Source organism: Uranotaenia lowii, chromosome 1, assembly GCF_029784155.1.
Source record: "Uranotaenia lowii strain MFRU-FL chromosome 1, ASM2978415v1, whole genome shotgun sequence".
Lineage (NCBI taxonomy): Eukaryota > Metazoa > Arthropoda > Insecta > Diptera > Culicidae > Uranotaenia > Uranotaenia lowii.
In genome coordinates this window covers 3621191-3640260 of record NC_073691.1, presented here as the reverse complement: position 1 = coordinate 3640260, position 19070 = coordinate 3621191, and the positions used below count along the sequence as shown (strand labels likewise).

Below are 19070 nucleotides of genomic sequence, written 5' to 3'. Positions count from 1 at the left end.
ACAGCTAAAACAAGCAACAAAAGTGCATATATGTAGCTGTAGAAAAGATAAAAAGATATATAAAAATAATTTACAGAGATCCCAACAAACGATACAAATCAACACTAAATTAATTGACAAATCTAAACAAAAACAAACATTAAAAACAACAGATGATAATATTATACTATCGAAACGAAAACAATACGAACAGGAGAAGAGAAAATAAACAGCCAAACAAAGGCTGCGAATCAGGCTCGTATGAAGAAAAAAATCTCCCAAGTTTAGACTGAGCTAAAACTGTTTCCGAATGCCTTTTGATGTGTTGAGCTATCTTGTCATCCTTCAAATGAAGTAAGGTCCTTTCTTAGTGTTGTTATATTTTTATTACTTCTAGAAACACTTTTAAAATGGTTCTACGGGATGACTCATCAAACTACCCTACCTACCGGAAAATTTGAAATCGTTGATCGCGCTGAAAATGTTCATGTTGTGGTTGTTCCAGTAAAGCAAATCGTCTTCGTCCATCGTGAAGTGCTCCTGGCGCTGATTGTACGAGTCCTGTGGTCCCGCGGCTCGGCCGATTCGCTTCACAATCTTTAACGTGGCCGGATTCACGGCACCGGTCAAACCCGTCAACATGTTGTACGTGTAGTGCTTCGCCTTGATGGTGTTGATCACTTGCTGTGGAAGGTAGGGAGATGTTTAAGTTATTTTCATTCTCTTTAATAGAATTATTTAAAGGTTTTTGCTGAGGATTGTTCAAAAGATAATTTGGAATCCCAAGAGACCGTTTTAAAAGGTTTTTGACTCATTGCTGGGTTGCGGAACAGGAAGGAAAAAAACAGAATACTATAAGACACCGGGCCATTCCCCCCAAGCATGCAGCCAGTCAGTCAGTCAGTAGTGATAGTTCGTGATCCGAAGGCTTTCCAGCGCTGCTTACGAGCTTTAGAGTTCCGGACAGATCTGCACAATAAAGAGCTCAAGGATCAAAGTCGAAGTCTTCACAGGTTGAAATTGGATCTTGAAAACAGAACCAAGCGACATTTACATAAGTCGGCTAACTCTGTGTATTCAGTTGGTTACACCGTCTAAGAAATAGAGTATGGTTACAAAAGAAATCCTTAGAAGTCTGGCTTATCCCGAATCCAGTGACTCAATCGATGGTAATGATTCTAAATGTAAAGAATTTCTTTATTAAGTTCAAGTATTGTTAACTTGTTAATTACTAGTTTAATACTTATTTGAACAGAACGATGGATAGTGTGTTAAACACTCGTGGGCATGACGTGGAATGACAAATTTTCACTTGTTGATCTGTTTCCATAGTAGAGAAAAGCAATGCCTACTAATGATCCGTGGTAACCTATCTCCCTTCTTATTTCCAGGACACCAGGTAAGAATTCAATCTTTAAGGCAGCCTGATATTCCTTTGGGGACGTTTAGGTGTTGATTCATCTTCGAGAGAAACAAAAGAATCGTTTCGGTCTTCCATTCAGGTTCTGGAACATATGATGGACAAGATGGTTGAGCTGCCTCGCCGAAGTACTTGTATCATCAGGATATCGAAGCTTGACCTGGTTGACGTGTGAACGTTCACACGATACGTATCGGCTTCCGCCTGCCATGATATTCTTCCAATAGAATGTTGAAGTTTACTTTGCCAATCACTTCTACAATCTTTTCAGGAACTCACTTCCAAGACGAATTGTTACGAATATTTTGGCATACACCGCTGCACCAGTTGATAATTTGTGGGGTTGTGGTTTCTAATCTGCCTTCGGATGTCTCGGTTGGTCATGATCCAGAAGATTCATAATAGTTCTGATTTTTCTGCCAATCATGACTTCAGCTGAAGTGGAATCATTCAAGACACGGCTTGGAGTTGATCGGCATACTGGCTGGAACGTTTAGGTGAGGCAAAGACCTCTTGAGGGAATCCACGAACCTTTCAGCTTGACCGTTTGATTGTGGATGATTAGGCGAAATCCGCATTAGTTGAATACCGTTCCTCCCACAGAAATTTTCGAATTGTTTCGAAATGAATTGGGTGCAATTGTCGGAAACAATCGTAGATGGAATCCAGGGTGGCCGCAACATTTTCATTTTGAAATTCCCGGTTTTTCCCGGTTTTACCGGTCAAAAATTCAAGGTTTTCCAGACTTTCATTATCTATTTTCGTCGGAATATAGCAAAATTTTCAACATATTTTATTGATTTGGTTGTTTCATAACACTCAAATCATTGAACACTTCGACAAACTCGATTCTATTTCAAGGTTTCATCACATTTTTTTTTAAATGATAAAAAACATCCTACACAAAATCGTTATGGGTTAAGTCACAGTAAATTCAGTTAAAATGTTGTTTCCAGAGGTTTTACATTCAGTAATAAATGCATCTTCAAGTACCAATAAAATACCAAATTTAAGTACCAATAAAGTACCAATAACATTTTTACTAAAAATTGAAAATCTTGAAAATCTGTAAATATGAGATTGTAGGACATGGTATCTTGTTCCTTAAGGGTAAATTTTAAAAAACCATTAATCCTATCTATGCGCAGTGTTTAGATTTATCTAGAAATATTGCCAACATTAAAAATTGTTAAGTAAAAAGAATTTTAACAGCGTTCATTATTACCCCAAATTCATCTCGGTAATTATGAACAGATAAGACCAAAAACAAAAATCTTTGTTCATAATCACCTCAGTTAACCCTCCCGTTTTCCGAAAAACTTGTCTTCTGTTTTCAGCCAAGTTTGAAAAAGATTTTATTTTATATTCAGTAAAGATTTTTTATTTTGAAAAGGCCTATAATTAAAACATGCAGAACATGGAAATCATGATTTCTATTTTGAATTCTGACATTGAAAGTTTAAAAAATATGGACAACGAGTTGCATCGTCTTGATTTAATATTTTTAGAAATTATTTAACAGCATATCAAAGTTTGAGATGAAGGAAAATTAAAACATTTATTCATTTGAGATTCACCCATTGTATTTTTTTTTGTTTCAAATTAAGGAATTTCAATTTTGAAACTTGGTCTGCGTATATAATTTGGAAAAATATATTTGAATCTACTGTTAATAAATTCAAAATACAGATTTGAAAATCTCTTTGAAATTATATAAGCCATAGGGGTAAACGTGTATAAAAACTAAATTCGAGAAAAAACACTTTAAATTTGTTAGGTTTGAACATTTTTCAAACATTTTAAAACATTTTTCTTCCGCACGTAAAAGTATGCGAATTATTTTAAAAAATTAAAAAAATCAACTTGGAGGATCGTTTGGTATTATTTATCGATCATTTTTGCACTTATACCTCTTCGGCTCTGCGGGTCTCATATAATTTTACAAAAAAGGCTACCGTCACTGTTTAAAAAAAATACGATTACAATTTTTAAATTATCAAAATTGTACGGTATTTGACACTTTTTCTGTTAATTTCATCATAAATTTTTCAATGTTTCCCGATTGGTTTTTGGTGACCACATATCATTTGTATGAAGAGCATTCAAGCGGACTCTAGTTTCATTAATGAGAAGTTTGGATAACCTCTGAAAGGTAGTAAGATCGTATCAAAATCGTTTAAAAATCGTAAAAAAAACACAAACGCATAGGTATCAATATCATAATTCAAATTATACTTTTACAACAACTTCAATCATTCGTAACATGAATTCCATTTCAACAACTTCGTACATCCATCCAAACTTAACAACTTTTGCAAATTATGTAAAATATCGAAAATTTGCTTTGTAATTTTTTTTCCAATTTGTTATTGTTTGCTAAGCTTTAACAGAAAAAGGTATATTTATGAAAATTAAACCAAATCTAAATATATATTTATTGGCATCTTGCTCTGTATTTATGAACATCAATAATGAAAAACTAGACAGAATCAACAGTTGGGAAGTTATCCGGTCTTGTTCTGACAAATCATTCAGAAGAACGATTTTTTTAGCAAAATTTTGACTTGAAAAAGGTGCAATAATTAAAAAAGATTTGAATTCGTTTTTATCCTGTTTATAGAAGGCCTTCTAAATACTCTTGTCATATCAAGATATTGAAAAATTTGGAAAGAGTTGGATTGAGTTGAGGTTAAGGTCCATACTTTGAAAAATCAATATTGTGATATAACTAGAGTTCGTTGAAAAAATTATTCTTTAAATGTCTAAAGCTTGTGAACGCTATATTTTGCATTCTGCTTTTTTTTTAATTTGTCTTTCGAATTTTTCTAAGGAAAACGGTGAACTTGAAAATTTTGAAAAATGGGTGGTCTTTTTTTATATTTGGAACCATAAAATTGACTTTAAGTCCGTTGTAAACCGATGAGATTTTAAATGCCTTGAAAAGATTGACGTACATCAGTTGGGAGGCAAAACTAATTTCATATTGCGTAACATTTATACTGTTTTTCAAATGGAGTAAAATTTGAAAAAATATGCAAGTAACAAAAAAGATTTATAAAGATGAATCTATACTAAGGTTCCCAGATTTTTTTCAGCACGTATCCGGGCCGGACAAATCCGGATAAATTTTAACTAATAACCTGGAAAAATTTGGGCATTTGATTTCATGATTGTCGACCTTTAAACTTCAGGCAATATCAATGCAAATTAATAGCAAAAAAAAACTTAATGTTATCAGCAGATTTTAAATCGTATGTTAAGCTTCCACAAAACCTTTCATGATTATATTTTTAGAAATTACTAAAAGAATATTCTATTTTTGGATGCATACATAAATTTTTTTAACAAACCAATTTGTTTTTCGTTCGGTTTGGCAAAAAGGGGAATACATCTGAGAATTTTTCAATAAAATCCGGGCAACCAAGCCGGATCGGACTTTTCTCAAAATTTGTATTAAATATCCGGGCAAACCCGGATAAAACCGGGCAACCTGCAAACTTAATCTTAATTCGATGTGACCTAGGCAAATGTTTTTATAGCATTTCCAAAAATCTGTTTCTATTTTTTAATACAATTTGTTTTTTTTTGGCCCGCCAGCCAATCTCATTTCTGAAATTTGGCCCGCCTGTTGAAAATGTTGGCCACCCATGTCTTAAACCTTCTTCAAACGGAAAAACGGAAATTTTGTTGCCTTGTACCATCGGAAAGAAAAAAGTAAAAATAATCAATTTTATCAATGTTGAATCATTTTAACATTTTTAAAGAATTTGCTAGTGTTTATCACCAACATAAACACACCCTCATAAAAAAGCTCGTGAAAATTCTGAACAGTGTTACTTAAATTTCATATGAGTATTTTACATAAATTTTTGTCGATATTTTTGCAAATTTTCAAAGGAATCCTAACATGTCCAAGCTTTAAAAAGTGTAATTCGAAATTTTCTTGATTAATTATGACCAGTTATCGAAAAATGTTAATTTTGAACGAACAACTTAAAAAATGGTTTGGACCCCGTGATTTTTTTTTAACTCTCGAATTAAATCACTGAAAAATTAGAATATTAGCATCTTTTGAAAATTTCCCAATTAAAAAAAAAAGATCTTTGATTCGTTTGTTTCTACATGATTGATAGTTTTTTTTAATGAATCATGATGTGCGATACCTGAAAAAAAATTTAAGAGAATTTTTGGATTTTTCATCTCTTTCTTCGAGGCAGGTTTAAACTCAGGGTTTCGGTGAAATTTTTTGTTTTTTTTTTTATTTAGAGGGGAAATTGAAGAGAAATCACAGTAGTTAATAAATTTAAAAACTTATGATATTCCTTTTACACATTTTTTGAACTGTTCAATTCTGTCTTTGAAATTCAAATTATTATTCTGAATTTAGAATTGTAGATTGAATCCTTGATCTTGGAACCAAAATTGAATTTCGGTTCCCTTTGGTCAATTTTCCCGGTTTTGGGTTTAAATTCCCGGTTTTTTCCCGGTTTTCCCGGTTCGATTTTCAATTCCCGGTTTTTTCCCGGTTTTCCCGGTTCTGTGGCCACCCTGGGAATCCCAAAACGAGCGAACAATTCTTCCAGGAACTCGATGACTGCCGATGCAGATCTAGGGCCATCTTGAATGAGCATCCACCACAACCAGGAAGTTGAGACCTTTGAATGGATCGGTAAAGTCGACAGGGATGCGTTCCCAAGGAGAATGTGTTGCTGGTCAATACGGTTTAGGTGTCTCCAGTGAGGATTTGGCATCAATAGCACACATTTCACATTTCCTCTCAAACGTTGAGATGTCGTCGCTGATTTTCGGTCAGTAATCGTGACTTCGGGCTAGGGCTTTCATCCGTTCCACTCCCGGATGACCTCGATGAAGTTGTTTCAGAATCCGTTAATGGTAGAGTCCTGGCTTCACTGCTGGCTTACCAATTTCGGAAATGTTTGATGACCAACCGTTTTCGATGAATTGACTAACTTGACTAACTAATCTCCACATCTTCCAGCTACACCGATGCGGCTTTGCGAGCGCAATCGATTGCCACGTCCATTGTATCGAGTTTCCCATCGCTAAAAAATACGTTCTCCTTGTTGATCATTCGCTCGTTTGATCCTGAATCGAGCTTGAAGATCAACATGCCATCAACACGCGTGGATGTATCTCGATTGGCTCCTGTCTGACTGAATTAGCTTCACTTGCAGACTTCTGACTGGAGCCTCAAGACTCGCTGTAAACGTTTTCATCTGTTGGATCAAGTCATCGAACCCCAGCAAGTGTGGCCTTGAAGTGGATACCTTCTTCGCCGTAGATTTTTCTCGGATCATTTAAGAAATTCGTTGGTCCGAAAACTGACAATCTATGCCTTGGTCTTCCAGTATGTTTTTATGTAATCACCAACAGGTTTCCTAGGATCAGGTTCTGTTTCACCGTTGGAAGTTTGGTCTGCTAAAGAGAGTCTTTCGATATTTAAAAGGAAAACTCGAGAGCTCTCTTTTGATTCGTTATCATCTACGAGTACAACAGGGAACGGAAGGTTGAAGTTCGGTCGCCAGGAGGAAAAGTTGGTGTGTTAGACCCTGAGTCATCATGAGGAGAGATCAGATCTCGAGTCTCAAGATTAGAGTTTAGGTCTTCAATCAAAACGAGGATAGGTATAAAGGGTGTCCACTATGAAATCGCCACACACAAAATTGATTCGCAAAATTCGAGTGTTCATCCGATTGCCACCAAATTTTCAGGGATTAAAAAATAACTATCAAACTCCAATTTAACAATTTTACTCGTATTTTATTTACAGGCCATACGATCCTGCACAGCATGTGAATCAACCGTTTTTTGCATGTGAACCCATACTTCCTTCAGTTCCTCGACTATCTTCATTCCCTCAGGTCGTTTAAGAAGGTGCTGCTTCATAATCGCCCAGTACTTCTCGATGGGGCTGAGCTCCGGAGTGGACATTTTCGGCACGAAATTTACCTTATTGTCCGCATACTACTAAAGCACGTCCTTGGAGTAGTGGCATGAGGCCAAATCCGGCCAAAAGATTGTTGGGACGTTGTGGACCCTCAGGAGAGGAAGCAGTTGCTTCTGGAGGCACTCTTTCATGTACACCTGTCCGTTCATCGTGTCCTGGGTCACGAAAGATGCACTACGCTTCCCGCACGTGCAGATGGCTTGCCAAACCAGGAATTTATTCGCAAATTTGGACATCTTATGAGTGCGGACATGCTCTGGAACGCTGAACTTATTCTTTTCCGCGAAAAACAGGTTGCCGGGGATCTGTTTGAAGTCGGTCTTCTCATATGTTTCGTCGTCCATGATGCAGCATTCAATTTTCTTCAGCATGTTGAGGTACAACTTCCTGGCACGAATTTTGACGGACTTGTTCTGCTTCTCGTCGCGATGTAGGGCCTTTTGTACCTTGAACATTCGAAGCCCAGCCTTAGTTATGGCCTTTCTGGACAAAACTTCGGCTTAGGTGCAGTTTCTTAGCCACATCCCGAACGGAGGCGTTCGGGTTTCGGTTGAAAGCCCTAACTACGTGGTTGTGATTTTTGGTGTTGTACGGAATACTTTTTCCTTCACTTCTGGGCTTTCGGTCAGTGGTTAATCGTTCCTTGAACCGCTTAATCACTCGTGACACCGTGGAATTCGCGATTCCCAACGTTTTAGCGACGGAACTGTAGGATCTCAAAAGGTTCGATGATTTTCTTCACTAATTAAGACACCACCGTTCACAGTATAACAAGACACTTTATTTAACCCACACGTTACAACAGTAGAAAACCAACTAACTCTCGTCATCGTAGCAATATTGATTCTCCGTAGTTTGTCTCTCTCATTCAGTTTAAAGACTTATATTTGGATTCACCAAGCCTCTTCTCGCTCTTATCATATGCTCAACTCTACATCCTTCTCCTTCTCCGTAAATTGTATCGCTTGGCATCCAATTCCGTATACGAGCTTCCTGGTGCATCATCTGTGGGTTGCGCTTGCGGTCTTCTTGGATCTTCGGTGTCTGTTGATGAAGTACCGGGAGCCTCGATATCCATTTCTGCTGTTGAATGACCTGTAGAAGAATCTTTAAAGTTTGAATTAGAGATTGTGAATATAGGTATGGGAAAGTCGAAATACTCGGGCTGTCAATGTCCATTTCTGAATAACCTCCAGAAGAGTTTGAGGTGGAAGGTGAAGGCCATTTTTTCAAGTGGGATACCGCTCGGCGGTATTTTGTTCCATCGTTGTTCTCAATTACAGCATCGTTGCCATCTCTTGATAAAACTTTGAATTTTTCAAGCTTATAAGTCGGTTCCAACTTTCCGGATTCGAAGTTTTTCACCATCACGAGATCTCCTACTGAGATTGTTGAGGTTTGAGCGTGCCTGCGTTTATCAGCGTATTGCTTGCCTTGAAACTTTTTTATAGTATCGGTTTCTCTGGTATTCTCATCTCTGTACCACATAGGATCAGTTCGTAGCGATGGCAGTAAGACTTTTACTGGACGACCGGTAAGAAGTTCCATTGGAGGTTTTTCGGTTACAGCATGGGGTGTTGTATTATACATAAAAACATACTCTTCCAGAGCTTTCCTCCAATCAGTCTTTAATACTTTTGCGATGCGTAGGGCTTTCAGTATTCCACGATTTTGGCGTTCAACAAGACCATTCATCTGGGGCCAATAGGGAATGGTTCTGACTAGCCTGATATTTCTGTTGGTGCAAAATCGTCCGAATTCTTCGCTCGAGAAAGGAGGGCCATTATCGGATCGAATTTTCTCAGGAAAGGTATGATCGTTGAAAATCTTTGTTAAGGCCTCAATTGTTTTGGATGCTGTGATACTTTTCACTTCAACAACTTGTAAAAATCGGCTATAATAGTCAACAACAACCAAAAACGTTGCGCACTCTTTAGCTGTAAAGAAGTCAATGGCTATTTCTTGCCATGCTCTTTCTGGCATATCCTTTCTCATCATCGTTTCGGGTGGGTGCTCATTACTAACCGCTGCACATCCAATACACTCTTCGACTGCACTGGTGACGTCTCGGTCCATGCAAGGCCACCAAACATATTGTCGAAGATTTCTACGCATAGCTACGATACCTGGATGTCCACGATGAGCTATTTCCAGCGCTTTACGTCTGAGTTTTCGTGGCAATACGATGCGGTCTTGGCGTACCACAATACCATCAATAACACCTAGTTCATGATTAAAAGCTTGATACCTGAATAGATCTTTATCCCAACTGCCTGATTTGAGAGCCTGAATAACAGCGGTAAGTGTTTCATCATCTTTTGTTTCTTTTTGAATGCTCTCCAGCGTAATAGCCAGTGGTTGTTCGCCAATTGCGCAAAGAAAATGCTGGGTGTTTTCATCAAAAGCTGGACTCTCTTCCGTGCACAATCGGGAAAGAACATCGGAAATATTATTAATTCCACTGATGTGCTTGATCTTGAAATTGTAGGGTTGTAGGCGAAGAGCCCAACCTTGAGCACGCGAACAAGCTCTTCGGCCATCTCGGTACTTTCCCTCAAATATGTACTCAAGTGTTTTGTGGTCCGTGAATATCGTGAATTGCAGGCCGAATAAATATAAATAAAATTTTTCCACGGACCAGACCACGGCCAAAGCTTCACGTTGTGTCTGGGGGTACAGTTTTTCTGCGTTCGTTAGGCATTTAGAGGCGAAACTTATTATTCGTGGACACATTTTTTCATCCCGTTGGATGAGCACAGCTCCTAATCCAACAGGTGACGCATCTACATACAGTTCTGTTACGTCTTTCGGGTCAAAGAAACCAAGCTTTCTCACGTTGTTCGCCAATTCGAATCGGAGGTTGTTGAAAGCGTTTTCTTGTTCTTTACCAAAAGTACAAGCTTCTCCTCGTATAAACTTTCGAAGTGGTTCCGTACGAGTTGATAGATCGGGAATAAAGTGGCCAACAAAGTTTACCAGTCCAAGGAAGCTTTGAACTTCTTCCTTGGTCTTTGGCAACCGAAAATTTTGAATGGCGGAAATCTTTTCTGCAGTAGGACTAATCCCCAAGGAACTCACCTTGAATCCCAATATTTCTAACTCTTTTACCCCAAACACACATTTCTCATAATTTAGTTTTGCATTATTTGCTTTCAACACGGATAGAAGCTCTTTTAATCGGGAGTTATGTTCTTCTTGGGTTTTTCCTGCTACAACAATATCATCTATGTATACGACAACACCTTCTAAGCCGGATAACATTTCTGTCATGACGCGTTGGAATATCTCCGGTGCGGCGTTTATTCCGAACATTAGGCGCTTGAAGCGCATAAGTCCTCTACTTGACATGAATGTCGTTATATTGCGTGATTCCGGATGGAGCTCGATGTGATAGTATGCGGAAGTTATGTCAAGCTTCGAAAAGTACGTCGCTCCTCGAAGTGTATTGAGAAATGTCTCGATAACTGGAATCGGGTAATGTTCTCTTTGTATTGCTTCATTAGGGAACTTCATATTCACACAAAGGCGAATATCCTCCTTGCCTTTGGGAACGATAACCATGGGAGAAATCCATTCCGGAGGACCTGTGACGGGTTCAATTATATCCTGCAGTAGCATTTCAGAGATTCTGTCGTCAACTTTTACTTTCATAGCTTCAGGCACTCGGAGATACGCTATTTTCTTAGGCGGTATTGATAAGTCAACTGAGAGCTTAATAAGAACATTTGGAAACTTCGGAAATGGTTCAAACTTTGAATTTTTCAATTCATCAATTTGTTGAACGTCTAAGCCTATTTTCAACACATTGAGCTCCTCTGCTGTACTTCGTCCTAATAATGACTTATTTGCTCCCTGAATTACAAAGAATTCCGCATATGAAGTAGGTTTTAATTCGTTTATGAAAATACGAGCTTCGAACATAGCCAAAACATGTAAGGGGTCCTGGCTCGCATACGAATTAAATTTACGATCGCATAAAACGTTTCGCTTGTGAATGAACTTTTTGTGATTCTGTAACTCCGTCCAGACCTCTTCAGTAACTGTATTAATTGCTGCGCCGGAGTCAATAAGAAACTCAACGGGATAGTCACCAACCAAACATGTGATAATTCCTTTGTTAGGAAAACTTAATGAGACCTAGTAAATAAAAATGTTTTATTTTATTTGATTTTATTTTATTTATTTCGTTTTATATTTATCAAACAAAAGAAAATTACATGACAAATTTCACAAAATCAATATGGATTCTCAAAACGATCCTACAAACTACAAGTCCCATTCATTAATTTGAGTTATAATTTACCTGCTGAATGTCTTCTGGTTGTGGGCGTCGTGGCAAGTTCTCGTTCCATTGCTCATTCTGTTGAATCATGTTAGTTTCGTTTCTAATTCTTGCCGAAGTGTTCTGATTGTGACGAATTGATTGAACGTTAGAATGTGCGTTATTCGGACATTTCTTGCCGAAATGCCCAATCTGGCCACACCTATTGCAAACAGCCGTCATTGCCGGGCATCTTGTGTCGGTACTCTTATGGCCAAAATGTCCACAATTGTAGCATTCACCCGCTATCTGTCGAGCAACTGGGTTGTTATTCCAATTACGATTTTGAATATTTTGATAATTCGGAAAACGCCCATTGTATCGGTTATAACCTCCTCCACGATGCATATAACGACCGCCTCTACGATTTGAGAACTGTCTTCCGTTACGATCTACAAATTGTCCAGGCCGACGATCAAAAACATTTCGATCATTTCGTTCCACAAAACGCCTTTCGGAGCCACCATTCGACGTTCTGGAAAACTCTTGATTAGTTACAGCCATGACACCAGATGAGCCTTGATCGAAATCCTTGGACTTGTTTTTCTGATGCATCAGCATTTCTCTGTTAATGGCATAGTTAGTAATTTCATCTAGATTCATGGTTCCTTCAAGGCCTTTGTCTCTAACACGTTCGTCATATGACCCCATAGTTATCTGCTGAAGAATTTCGAGTTCTTCACGTTCCTGAAACTCACACCGAGCTGCCTGGGCGCGAAGTTTCATTAGGTACTGATTGAAAGTCTCGTTTTCATTTTGCCTTAGATTGCGGAAAAATTCCAGTTCAACACGGATATTCCGTTTGCCTACGAAAAATTTGCTCAATCTTATTACAGCATTATCATATTCTGGTATTTCCTTGGGCATCATCGGGATAGAGACTGGTTCTGGATATGTTTCCTCCGGAACTGGTCCTAAGTTGTAAAATATGCGTTGCAATCCGCGGCCCCCACGAGTAAGTAATAGTATAAGTTTTTGATGCTGTGATTCAATTCCTTTCATTTCCAAAATAAGCTCAAAAGAACGATGCCATTCTTCCCATTCCCTACGCAGCTGTGATTGTTCGACGTTTTCATTAAATGGGTTCAACGGCCAGTCTTTGTCCTCCATGATTCTACGTGAAAGAGAAAATAGTTTCCTAATGAAGGCTAGATTCATACCGTACAATGCGAGCTCATAATTTGCTACTCTAGGTCTGATCAGTTAAAAAATCATAATAAATTGTTTCAGTTTTTTTTTACGTTTGTTTTGTCGAAATAATCAAAACACAATTAAATTGATTGAACCAGCATTCATGTGTGTAATTTTGTACTAAGTAGAATATTAAATTTATTTATTTTTTTCTTATATTTTATAACACGTGTGAGATACAAAGAATTTAATGATTTAATTTTTCCTTATTTCCATCAATTTGTTGACATGATTTAGAATGGTCACCAAAATTATCAATGCTTCGATACTGACTTGGACTCGGGGTTCTCACTCTCGCGATGGTCTTGTACCGGCCTCGGTTTACTAGTATTCCAAACCAAATGGTTTGCTTCAGAGTAGCTCCCATAATGTATGTACATTCTCTCTTGCTTCCATTGCAAAAACGCATACTTAAGTTATACAACCACTTTCATATCATTGGATTCCCACGCCAAAACAAACAAACTGATTTTCCTTTGGTGCTGCGGCATCTGCCCGTTTTCTATTACCAAGGAACTCAAGATGTTTTTTTTTCTCGGGTAAAATTGCTTCAGAACAACTGGCCTCGTCATATTTGTGACTTCCCCCTTACTCCTGTTTGGGAACTTACTCCGTGATTCGCATAAGCGGACTAGCAGTTTTTGACTTATGCACAAATAATGGCATTATCAACAAATCATTGTCTTTATCCTTTCTGCTACGGTAATTTACCGGTCCCGTTGGTATGAAAAGAAAACTAATTTCAATTTAATTGTATCCCCCTTTTCCATTTAGCTTGCTTCAGATAATCTGGCCTCATCCAATTCAACTATTTGCCTTCCCCTTTTCTCTCTGGGACTTACAACGCGCAAAACAAAATCAAACAATTTTTTTTTCTTTCATTACACAGCTACGGCGATGCACCGGCCTCAATCAATCCAACTTTCTTATCAGACTTCCCTTTCTTTTCTCTCCCAGGGACTCATAACGCGCAAACAAAATCATGCAAATTTGTTTCTTTCATTACACAGCTACGGCGATGCACCGGCCTCAATCAACTTTCTTATTTGCCTTCCCTTTCTTTTCTCTCTCAGGGACTCATAACGCGCAAAACAAAATCAAACAAATTTATCTCTCTTGCCTCAGCTACGGTAATTTACCGGTCCCAATCGATTAAATTTTTCTATTTGTCTTCCCTTTCTCTCTCAGGGACTCCCAATGCGCAAAACAAAATCAAACAAATTTTAACTCTCATTCCCTAGCTACGGCAATTAACCGGACTCTCGCACACAATCAAAATCCATACATCCTGCTACGGCAATCATACCGGGCTCTTTCTCAATTTGCTGCGACACCATTGTCGGACTCTCATCTATTTCCGAGTCTTGGCCACTTCATTCGCTGCGACGTTTGTCGGACTCTCAAATTTATTCTCCTATGTCTCGGCCACTCTCTAACTTGAACAAAGTACATAAATGGGGAAAAAATGCTTCAGTGACTGCCATCTTGTCGTTTCGATTTTTAAAGTACCGAAATTTCCGTATCAACTGCTATCTCTCTGACCATTCCAAACAACATTCACATCTTTTATTCAAAGGAACAATATAACAAAAGGCACCAAATTTTACAGCAGAATATGAGCAAAGAGGGTAAGGAAAAAAAAATATCGTGCGTCTAATTTTCCATTGCATTTTATTTTCACAATCGTTTCACCAATAATAAAAAATTCTTACCTTAGAACTCGATGTTTGGAATCCTATCGGATGCGCCAATTGTAGGATCTCAAAAGGTTCGATGATTTTCTTCACTAATTAAGACACCACCGTTCACAGTATAACAAGACACTTTATTTAACCCACACGTTACAACAGTAGAAAACCAACTAACTCTCGTCATCGTAGCAATATTGATTCTCCGTAGTTTGTCTCTCTCATTCAGTTTAAAGACTTATATTTGGATTCACCAAGCCTCTTCTCGCTCTTATCATATGCTCAACTCTACAGGAACGATGCGAGAGATCTTTGTTCTCGTGATGAATGCGCAATATTTTATCACGCACGAGCTGTTCTTTCGACTCCATTTCTGCGAGTTTTGATCACAGGACTAAATCCCACCAAATTTTCATTGAATCCTACCAAACGGTTAAAAAGTTTGAGCAATTTAATAGTGTGGCAATTTAATCGTGGACACTTTTTAGCTAGAAATGACTTCGTGAATGAGTATGTTGTGGACCACACGCGCGCGAATCGCCGCCCACCAGAGATGAAGTTTAGGGAATTGAAGGAAATCGTTTCCAAGAGCTGCAATCCATGCTATGACTAACGGATTGATAGTTGATGAAATTTGAGTATTCTTGATCTTAAAACATTGTGGACAAAATACGAGAATTCTAGTTCTTTCGCTTGCCGCGAGTATGGTATACTTAGAAGACAGAATTTGGTTAGGGTAAGTTGTAAATTTTATCATAAAAATTTGTTCCGCAAAATTGAACACAACAACTTTGGGTAAATTTTCTAAATTTATAGAATTTGGTCCAGTGAATTCTGAGACTGTCAAACTTTGGTGTTTCTCGGCTAGCATTTCTTTGCGGTCCTTAATGTGTTTAACTAACTGCTAACTATCACAGAAAACTTTTTAATTTGTACAGTACCAAAGCGCACTTCAAAAACCTATCTTCCAACTATCCCGCGTATCTCAAATATCAGAAAAATGGAAACTTACCAGGACCAACTTGATGAGAAAAACGGCAAACGTCAGAAACGAAATGGTCATCAGGGCCCCCTCGGCCGACGGGAACTCCATCCCCTCTCCTCCCGCTTCGATGAAACTACGCCGCTGGCGACGATTGGGTCCGCTATTGGTGGTTCCATTCCTGCCACGTAACGGTCGATTACCCCACAGTGCCCTCATCCGTTTTTCTGAATATTAAGAGAAAAACAAAATTACTCTTGAGTTTGGAAGTCCTTCAAATATTACAAATTCTTACCAATACTCAACAGTATCTGATCTTTCAATTTCTGCAACACCTTGATCTTTTCACCGATGGTTTTGGCCGTTTTCAGCATAAATCCGTCCTGCATCCGTTTCAGGAACTTCAAGAACTGAACGAAACCTCCGGCAGCACCGGCCGCTGCCGTGGTGGTTTGTGGATCTAGATCCTCCGCAGCACCTTCGATCGGTCGAATCCTGCGCCTCGGTGGAATGACCCGCACGATCGTTACCCGGCTCGGCTTTTCCTGACTTTCCTGACTCGTTGTCGACGTCGGACGACGTTTCCGCTTGAAAGGATTGGTAAAGGAGGAACTGTCGTTGAGATATTTTTGATAATAGCCGCCACCGCCTGTGGTTTGTTCCTCCTGGGCTTCGTAGTCATCAAAATCGTGAAACTGGTGAATATCGTAACCTCCTCCGGCTGCTTGAACCAATTCTGGAGGTGCGCTCTCGAGGGATTCCACTCCACTGCTTCCACTTTCCGAGGATTCTTCGATCAGTGGAGTGGAATCGGATGAGGAAAACACCGGACGGAACTCGAGACGATTAGCCAGGGTGGTTGAGTAGTGTGGCTGGTTCTGATCCTGATCCTGTTCACTCGAATAATTGGAAACGACCAACGGTACGTGATGGACACCGGCGGAAGTATCGGGCGGTGGTAGATTTAGGTACTCGATTGACTCTTCCTCGTACTTGTTGCTCGGCAAAGGTTGAGGATATCCTCCGTCATCTTCCGGTTCCGTTTCGGAGGTAAACATTATCAGAGGGGTCGTTGAGACCTGGGGCCGTCGATTACCTTGTTAAGAAAAATGAATATTTTTGAAAGAAGACCAATCTACTTTATTAGGAACTTTTTACGAAATTCTAAACCTGAAATCGGAGTTTGGTTTTCTGTATCATATCAGTACTTTGAATTTTAATTCTATCATTGATTTGGTCGTAAATCATGAATTTAAATCTTAAATCTCAAGTCTGAATCTGCAATTTTAAAATTAAAATCTAAATCTGAATCTAAAATATTCCAATCTTTTCAACTTATATATTGTTTGGCATAAGTTTCTGAGTTGCTGCGATTAGGATAAAAGCACACTGTGTTGCTATGATCAGATGCTAACAAATCAGAATCTGGAATTCGACAAAAAGATCTGTATTAAAGCTATCGAAAGATTCCCTTTACTTCAGAAGGGCTTGTGATATAGCTCAGTTGGCAAGTCAGTTGCTTTCTGAGCCGATGTCCGTGAATTCGAGCCCAAGAGTAAACATCGATCACAGTTGTACCGGATAAATTTTTCAATGACTCGTCCGCCAACTTCATCGTTGATATAAGTGACATAAAGATGTTAAAACGACTATAATCGAAACAAAAAAAATCCCTTTACTTCAACCACGGTTGAATTAAAGGGAATCTTTTTATTGCTTTGATCAGTAGAATTATTCAACCAAGTAGGCTCACAACACATAATAGATCTTAAATATGAAATCTTAATTTGTAATTTCAAATTGAAATTTGAGATTCAGATTTCAGGTTTCGTTTCCAAATTCGAGATTCGGAATTCAAATTCAGCTCCAGCCTCAGATTTCACATCCAGGTTCAAGGTTTAGGTCTTCTAGGTTAATGCTGAACACTGCTTTATTTTTAGATCCATCCTTACCGGTCACGAAGAGGCTCTGCTGGGACTGCGGCTCATCGCGATCCGGGACCCAGGACAGTTTGTCGGACACATTGATCCGGCTGTACTCGTGGAAGCGCTTCCGAAAGGATTGGAAATCCTGGGGATCATCCCGATTGATGGAATGTATGACACTACTCTCAGTCGTCGACGTTGTTGTCGTCGTACTGGTGAAAACACTCGCGGCGCTTTGCGCAAACTCCTGAAAATCTACCCGATCGTTGACGAAAATTGGAACCGAATGATCACTTCCAGCGGAACTTCCAGGACGTGGCCGCGGTCGCGGTTTTCGTAAAAGTGAAACACCCCCGGTCGAGTACTGTTGCTGATGGTAGCTTTGCTGATCTTCCGCACTAACATTATCCACTTCACTGGCAACAACTTCCGGTAGGACATCGCGTATAAAATTGGAACTGGTCATAAAAGAGGGTCGGTGCTTGACATGTTGATTCCTTCGGACCACCACGGCAGGACCCCGGGTGATCTTCTGAGCAGGGGACACAACCGTTGAAGGAGATGTAGTTGGGGTCGTGCTACTACTTATTGCCGACGACGGTTGTAAGAACGGAATCTCAACCCACTCACTGTGGCCAGGATCAATTAGCCAAATGGTCACCAGACCTAGCACAAGCACAGCCGATGTGTGAACTGAGACCTCGGCGCAATGGCTGAACATCTGCTGCAGATGCATTTTGTAAGGCAACTGGCGCCAGCCAACTTTCGGAAGCTTTCCGTTAAAAAACTGGAGCATCAACTTCCCTCCGTTTGGGTGCAACCAAGTGCAACCAGGCTTTACTGATTGTTCTTAGCTGGGTGGGTGAAATGCATCTTCGTCTGGTGACATTGACTGAACATATGTTTGTGAGCCATATAGAGTGAAAACTGCTACACATCTTTCTTTTTGATGGGAGGAAATTTGTTTTATTTTTACGCCTCCCTACCCCGTATGGTAATGTAAATTCATTACGGTAACTACTTCGGTTTTGGGAAAGGCTCAGCATGGAATTGCAAGCTTAATTCGGAAATGACTTACACTTAGTTTGCTGCCGTGTGTCATTTGGATAGTTTGACGGTGCATCGAGGCGGAAAACCGCTCAGATACATACTGCCAATGTCGAGTTTAAGCACAAGAAGATGCATACCACTGACCTAGATGGGATCGTCAATACGTAGGTAAACTTTACAACACTGATAAAAATTAGTGGAACTTCAGAATCACAAAAAAAATGAATTAAAGAATAGTAGGCGTTGAGTGAAAAGTGACCAGAAGATTCATTTCTCCCCTTCAAAATTCTAGTTTAATAGTAAAAGAGTAGAGTTACAATGAAGATTACCTAATTCTGAAACAGCTCAAATCAATTATGGTGCCACCAGCAGTTTCAATTAGTAATAAAATTGCGGGGCGCAGAAACAAATTACTTTTCTAAAAACCGAAAGGTACCCTACCCGGTAAAGGTATAAAACATCATATAGGATGAAATCCCGGAAAAAAGTACGGAGTTTACTGGTCGTGAATCCGAGTCTTTGGAAAATGTAAGTATTTTTCTTGTT

General features: G+C 39.1%; 1 protein-coding gene across 1 annotated transcript; it reads right to left on the bottom strand.

The window, feature by feature from the left end:
• Window positions 1-356: 356 nt before the first annotated feature.
• Window positions 357-18651, bottom strand: LOC129738472 (uncharacterized). Its single transcript, XM_055729687.1, has 4 exons — window positions 17502-18651; window positions 15845-16645; window positions 15580-15776; window positions 357-663 (listed from the first exon to the last, which is right to left on the bottom strand). The coding sequence occupies exons 1-4, from the start codon at window positions 18268-18270 to the stop codon at window positions 421-423; spliced, it is 2010 nt and encodes a 669-aa protein (XP_055585662.1). The 5' UTR covers window positions 18271-18651; the 3' UTR covers window positions 357-420.
• Window positions 18652-19070: the final 419 nt, after the last annotated feature.